Source organism: Penaeus chinensis, chromosome 31 (genome assembly GCF_019202785.1).
Source record: "Penaeus chinensis breed Huanghai No. 1 chromosome 31, ASM1920278v2, whole genome shotgun sequence".
In the NCBI taxonomy this organism is placed as follows: domain Eukaryota; kingdom Metazoa; phylum Arthropoda; class Malacostraca; order Decapoda; family Penaeidae; genus Penaeus; species Penaeus chinensis.
Genome location: NC_061849.1, coordinates 15,534,178 through 15,541,677, shown reverse-complemented (window position 1 = coordinate 15,541,677; position 7,500 = coordinate 15,534,178). Strand labels below are relative to the sequence as shown.

General features: G+C 36.3%; 1 protein-coding gene across 6 annotated transcripts in view; it reads right to left on the bottom strand.

Moving 5' to 3' along the window:
• Positions 1–7,500, bottom strand: part of LOC125041788 — a 26,840-nt gene that overhangs the window by 6,873 nt on the left and 12,467 nt on the right. For 3 of the 6 annotated variants that reach the window (XM_047637079.1, XM_047637081.1, XM_047637083.1), the window contains 7 exons: positions 5,524–5,625; positions 4,090–4,188; positions 3,111–3,281; positions 2,668–2,901; positions 1,803–1,944; positions 933–1,249; positions 473–669 (listed from right to left, as the gene is read on the bottom strand). In XM_047637079.1, coding sequence (XP_047493035.1) covers positions 473–669; positions 933–1,249; positions 1,803–1,944; positions 2,668–2,901; positions 3,111–3,281; positions 4,090–4,188; positions 5,524–5,625 — 1,262 coding nt within the window. Of the gene's footprint in view, positions 1–472; positions 670–932; positions 1,250–1,802; positions 1,945–2,667; positions 2,902–3,110; positions 3,282–4,089; positions 4,189–4,516; positions 4,625–5,523; positions 5,626–7,500 lie in introns of all 6 variants that reach the window. The other 3 variants (XM_047637078.1, XM_047637080.1, XM_047637082.1) reach the window with 1 other exon arrangement.

Below are 7,500 nucleotides of genomic sequence, written 5' to 3'. Positions count from 1 at the left end.
CAGTCTATTGAGCACAACAGAAGGAGACCTGACTAAAAAGGAGGATAAGAAAAAAATAGTGGGCACCATATGTGTTATAATCAAATGCTCCATAAATTTAAAAATATTATATTTGGCAATGTTATCTGACATTGTCATGGGCTGCCAGCATATAAAACTGTACAACCTCTTGAAATGCTCTGCATATCTTTCCACTATACTGAATTTGTTTTTACACTTCACTTAAGATTAATGATATGTGAAAAAAGACACTTTTTGTTATACTTGTTGGAAAATCTGAAGAACAAAGAATGAGAGAATAATATGAAAATAAGGAAATACATAAAAGCAAATGCAAAACTAAAGCATTGTAAACACTTGAAGACTAAAAGTTTGATTTTAATACTAGACAGCAAAAACAAGTATGAAGGACATTACCAACAAAATTAGTTTACTTATCCCAAGGCAATCTTCCCTCCCCACAACAACTCACCTGTATTTGGAAGCAATTTCAGGATTCTTTCTCTCTGAATCTGAAAGCTGGATCTTGCGTCCATCCACACCCACAATCTCCCCCCCAACTGCCCCTTCCATTTGATCATCCCGCCTGGAGGTTGCAGCAGCTGCCATGGCATGCTCGTTTTCTGCTTTTGCAAGACGCTGTTGTGCCTCAATCATTCTTCTTTCATCCTAGGAATTAAACAAAATTTCAATACATAATTCAGTTTACAGTCCTTTATATGCATAATATATAAATTTTTTATTTCATATATAAAGTGAGTTAACTCCATAAAATTGGGCGAAATTTTTCTGTGAAGTCAAGTAAGCGCAACTACGATCATCTGTGATTAGTTGCCATGACATGGTATTATATCACCTTTTGCCAAAGAGTTCAATCTGTCTCTGTCTCTCCATGTTACTAAAAGACTATGAAATGGATAGAAAATGCTTACCTCCTGCCGTGCAGCTGTGGTCACTTCGAGTAGCTTTTTCATGTCTCCAAGCTGTTTCTGAAGAGACTGTAGCTCACTCCTCTTGGAGGTCATCTCATCAGACAACATATTGACACTGGCCACAGCATTCCTCAAGCCAGAGAGAGCTGCCCCTTCCCCATCAGCAGAGGGGCTCTGCTGCTGTCGTGCCACAAGTGGGTGGGTGTTTCCAGTTGTCCCTTCATTGCCAGCATTGCTGGTGACTCTTGAGGTCTGGCTGGTATCTGTGTTATTTGTCTGAGTATGGGGAGTTGAGGACGAGGGTGCTTCATTGCCATCTGGGGGGAATGTGCCAAAAAGTGAATGCTAGTATCCAACACATATCATGGTTCTAGTATAAAAGAGGTGTGTGTGTGTGTGTGTGTGTGTGTGTGTGTGTGTGTGTGTGTGTGTGTGTGTGTGTGTGTGTGTGTGTGTGTGTGTGTGTGTGTGTGTGTGTGTGCGCGCGCACGTGAACTATATATACACACAAGCCAGATAAACAAACAAACAAACACACCCACATATAAATAAATAAATAAATATATTATATGTACATACATATTTATATCTATCTATCTATCTATCTATCTATCTATCTATATCTCTCTCTCTCTCTCTCTCTCTCTCTCTCTCTCTCTCTCTCTCTCTCTCTCTCTCTCTCTCTCTCTCTCTCTCTCTCTCTCTCTCTCTCTCTATATCTATCTATCTATCTATCTATCTATCTATCTATCTATCTATCTATCTATCTATCTATCTATCTATCTATCTATATATATATATATATATACATATATATATTCCCCCGCTAGAAAACTGAATAAGAACAAGTATAAAAAATATTAGCCTTACCGGAAGGCCCTTCCTGTGCCCTCCTCTGCTGGATGCCACGGAGGCATGTAAGCGACTCTATGAGCTCCCTGCGTTTTGACAAGATCTGCTCCTTCTTGCTGTTCATTTCTGCTACTGCCTGTGCATCATCTGGGTCTATAGCCTGGAAGATTTTAAGATGCTAGTGTTATAAGAAATAGCTGAGATGCATATCTAAGCCCTACCATCCAGATGACAGGGCTATCACATGATGAAGAAATCTGGCTTGACGGGCAAGTGACATGAACATGCTGTTATGGAAAAAATTGGCTGAGGGCCTGGCTGATGGGAATTTACTATCATGAGAATTTCAGCTGAAGGCTAGGGTGATGGGAATGACTTGCCACAAGTGAACAAAGCTCTTGGAGGCTGATTAGACTTAGTGGGCATTTTTCCCATTGATAAATGAGTGGAATATATTGTCCGTGAGCCATGACTGGAAGAGTGTCCGCCTATAGAGGATGATATTTCCATGCCCAGGATCCTATTTCTACTTGACACAACCAGTGGCTATATTACAGAAAATTGAACATTATGAAAACATTTTTAAATTACACAAATAACAAAATGTTATTTATTGTTATTATTATTCCACTGACTTATGTACCACCTAGAGAGTCTGTTTGTCTCACTACCATTTGGATAAAGCTAATAAAATGACAAATATAGATATTGGAAAATGGGGAATAAGTTAAAAAAAATATTGCAAATTGGAGGCATGGCGTATTGTTATTGCACATGAATATTTGTTTGCAAATGATCTGCAAGCTCCATACCCGCCAGAATGGCTGCTCAAGTAATGTTATTCCCAAGATCCATTGTCTAAAAAAAACATCCCTGTTTATACCTCAGCCTTTGCTGCGTATGCTGTCAGAAGGTTATCCACTTTGTCGTACAGGACCTGGAAGTCTGTGATGGCTGTTTCGATCTCCTCATTGGACCAGTTTTCTGATCCAGGCAAGGGACTATCAAAGGAACCAGAGGGGGTCTCAGAGGAACTGGCAGAGTGCAGGAGCCTCTTTTCCTCCTCCTGCAAGCCCCTTCGTTGCTTCTTCAAATTCTCTAGGCGTTCACGAGTTGCCTGGAGAAAAATAGTATTGGTCTTGTAAATATTCATTCTAAGTATTATCTAAAAACAGAAATTAATAAGTCTAAATACATGTACATACCTAAATCTTACCTACATTTACAGAATTTCAAAACTGAATTCATAATAAGGAATGAATCAAATCAAATGATAAAGAGGGTGAACAAACATAAGATGGCAAAGAGAAAATCCCTCTGTCATACCTTGTAACGTGTCATGAGGTCCTCTCTGCGTGCAATGCTTTCCCTCATGCGCACCATGATCTCTTGCGACTCCTCCTGGCTCATTGCCAGACGCTCCTGCAAAGTTCGCACACTTCCTGGACCCACAATGCCAACAATCTGATTGCCACCTCCTGAGCTGCTTGTAGTCACCTAGAGAAAGGTATGGGGGGAATAATCTAAACTAAATCCTTCAGCACTGTGCACACCTGCGGACATATGTTTACCAGATTCCCAATTTTGTTTACTTTCTTCACTATCCCCCTGCCCCTCATATTAATGATGTCTGTGCCAATTACTCCATGCTTCCAGTGTACAAGAATGACTCACATATCACCACCTTTAATTTGGTACACTTTTAACTCTACAGTGATGTATCAAAGTGCCAACAGACATACAATCTGAACATACAATCATGGGAAAATTTGGCTAAGGGCCAAACTTGCTGTTGAGAACATTTTGGCTGAAGGCCAGGGTGATGTGAAAGACTCACCATGAGTGCACAGAGCCCTTGGAGGGTGATTAGACTCATTTGGCTTTTAGAAGAGGCTACTACATCGATAAACGACTGTGGAATATAATGTCCATGAGCTATGGCTGAAGGAGAGCCGACTCCAGTGAGGATGCTATTTCCATGCTCAGGATCCTATTTCTCCCCACTGTGACTGAATATTATGAAAAAATAAAAAAATTATCAAATAACAAAACAAATCAAATGACAGAGATACAGGACTGCATAAAAGCTAAAAATGCAGAAAAAGAGAAAATATCATTGCAAGGGGGAGGCATGGAGACTTGTCACTGCATACAATTGCTTGTTTGCACCCGGCCTACAAGCCACACACCTAGCAGAGTGTCCACTCATGTAAGCCTAATGCTATACTTTGGGCCACATGATGGCAGTGAAGCATCCGGATCCAATGGGTTAAATACAACTGTTCAATTTTTATGCTTTACTAACCGGAATTTCCTCTCTGCTGGAGGATGAAGCAGGTGTTGTTGTTTCTTCATTGTGTGGACTGTTGGCAGCCTGAGCAGCAGCCTGTGCAGCAGCTGCAGCCTGGTCATATTCAAATATATATTATACAGAAATAATTAACAAGAAAGCAGTGACCCTACCATTTTTCTTTAACTTTAAAAAAATTAATTCCCTAGACTGAAGGGAATGGCAGTAATTCTACCATATAACAATAACCATTCATAAACTTAATTCACCTTAAGAAACACTCTTTTACATCATTCCCAAAATGGAGATTTAAAGCATAAAAGGAAAAACTCTTAGATCGTCTTTAAAAAAATATCCTTAATCTAAACCAGGGTGACTTCTCAATTAACAACAAAATGAAACAACAGTGACATTATCTGGGAAAGAGAGGTAATCACTATACCTTATTTAGCACAAGAGACCTAGCCAGGATGTCCATGTACTCCTCCTCCTGAAGTTGCAGGGACTGATTCAGTGTTGCAAATCTGGCATATATGTCACTCTGGGAACCCTTTGGAGGAGTAAAACATCGACAAGCTACGTCAAAACAAAGCACTCCTTCTACTGCATTCATGTATTGTGGTTAAGTTGGACAGGAAAACAGGAAAAAATAGAGACAAAATAAAGAACAAGGTCTGTTTGCCCCTGCCATATTTACAATGATATATAAATATATATTATAGTGGCGATCTCAGTATATGTCTTTAAAATGAGATAGAGTAAGAAATAAAGTGAATAAAATAAAACAATAAAAAATTAGCAGGCTATGAAATATAACATACAACTGCATTTCTTTCAGAAGTGGACATATGAATTCTAATTTTGTATTTAGTCTGTATGTAAGAATGTATCATAGCTATCAAGTCCTCTTGTAATACAATATCACAAAATGAAATTAAAAAAACAACTTATCTTTCCAATTCTTCAAAGTTAACTTAACACTCTCATTATTTTTTATCAATCAAGAAATATTTTATTTGATGGTACAATGTCTTCCTTGATACATCAGAATAAGAAAAGTAATCCTCCATATCATTGTACTATGCAATGGGGCAATGAAAAGTTATTCAATTTTGTTAGTAAGACAAATACACTCTCATAAGTTCTAAGGATGCATATCAATTAAGGATAAAAAGAAACAAAGAAAGAAAATAATTTATAAATATACATATATATATATATATATATATATATATATATATATATATATATATATATATATGTATATATGAACGAACAAACCATTCCGATGTGCAAGTGACAATCTTTTTTAGATGTTTTTGTTAGTGTTACCAACTATCTCTGTCCTACAGACACAAGAGGGCACACAATAAATCAGTTGAATCAAGAGGTTAAGCTGGAGGGTTGGAGGGTGACACACAAGGGGGAGGTTACACTAACACTAATCACCTCGGACTTCTTGGCACTTTCTAGATAGGCCTTGAGTTTGCTCTCGGAGTCCCTAAGGTCTCGCAGCACCTTTGCCAGGGTGTTGTACTGCCCGATCTTTGACTGGGAGTAGCAACATGACATAATTTAGGGGTATAAACATTTCTGTAAATGATTTAGTGAGTTTCTTTTCCAAAAAAGAAAAGGAAGAAGAAAAAGAAAAAGAAAACAATGTAACTCTAAATTTTATATCTTTATATACCAAGCTAGCTATATGTACACACACATTATATATATATATATATATATATATATATATATATATATATATATATATATATATATATTTATTATATATATATATATATATATATATATATATAGACATATGTATATATGTATATATATATATATATATATATATATATGTATGTGTGTGTATATATATATATATATATATATATATATATATATATATATATATATATGTGTATATATATATATATATATATATATATATATATATATATATATATATATATATAAACGTCCTATTCCTGTCAACTCCTTACAAACGGTAGCTATTATAATACACCCTTATCATTCTGATTTCTCATTTGATCAGGTGGTAATCTGAGAGACAATCAAATAAAGAAAGAAAAATAATCAACTGAAAAACATATTCACTGTGATATCACATTCTCTTTATACCAGCCTGCTGTGTCTGTCAGTGGATAATTGCAAATAACTCAGTGTAATGACAAAAACTGCTAACGAGTGCAAATGCAGGGATAAATAGAGAACAAGAACAGATGGAAAATAATATAACAACAAAAATAAAATATAAGGGAAGTTAAAACTATCAAACTTCAGAATAATATATATTATCACACTTAAAAAAGTGGAACTCGAATGAATTAATAATGTCTCCACAACTTGAGGGGAGACATAATTATAACAACACATGACTTTACATCAATTCGAATCACAAAATCACAAAACAATCGAGGAAACAAACAAATAAAATACTTAAAATGGTAAAGCAATCAAGAATGAAGAAATCATCTTTTCAACTTGCACCTTATAAAAATCATATTTCATTTTTTCTATTTCAATATGAACTTCTGTAATCCAAAAAATGTATAGCTGGCAAAAACTTCCAGTATAAACACCTTTATTTGTTAAGTTTAGTGAATGAAAAACTTAAAAAAGTATCCTTTTGCCATTCATCTCCTCAGTTCTATGTAAACAAATGGTAAGGCTGCATAGGGTTACAAAAAAGGGAAACAACTGTACTTTAAAGGCTTGGGCAAAATAGCATCTGATACAGGAAAAAAAAAAAACATAAGCTAATTCCACTACAACATAAAAAGCAGCAGACTAAAGCCATGGTTTAACTGGCCCAATCTGACTTGGGGACTGAACTCCCCAGGTAGTGTACATGCCATATTGGCATGTACACTACCTGGGGAACTAAGAGAGTCAGACCTAGTGTATTCTTTGCCCATATCCAACTAATGTTCTCATGGTCACAGATGATCTATAATTTGTGGTTGTCATAGAAGTTTGTCAAATATCACTATGCATTTATAATACCATCAAAAATGTCAAAGTCTAGCCTAGACATGCCAAGCCCATGGCAGCATGATTGGAATGCAATCAAAACGACCAGCTGGAGGTGGTTCCAGGACCAGAGCCAAGTCTGGTTAGTGAATCCCCAAATCAGCAGCAGCATAATCAATATGAACTCCACTGATTTACTGAACAAAGCAGTGTTTTTATTTGATAATCTGTTGATGACAATGCTTCCTCCATGTCACAATTACTTTTTAAAGTTCCTTGCATAAATATGCAAAATGTAAAGCTCTACCAAAAGTTCAAGACATCATTAGAGACATCACTGCTAAATGGCAACTCTGAACCAGGAGGTTAAACAAATCCAGGTTATATAACATGTGTCGTCTTCCTAGACCTACTACCTAGGTCTAGGCCAGCCAT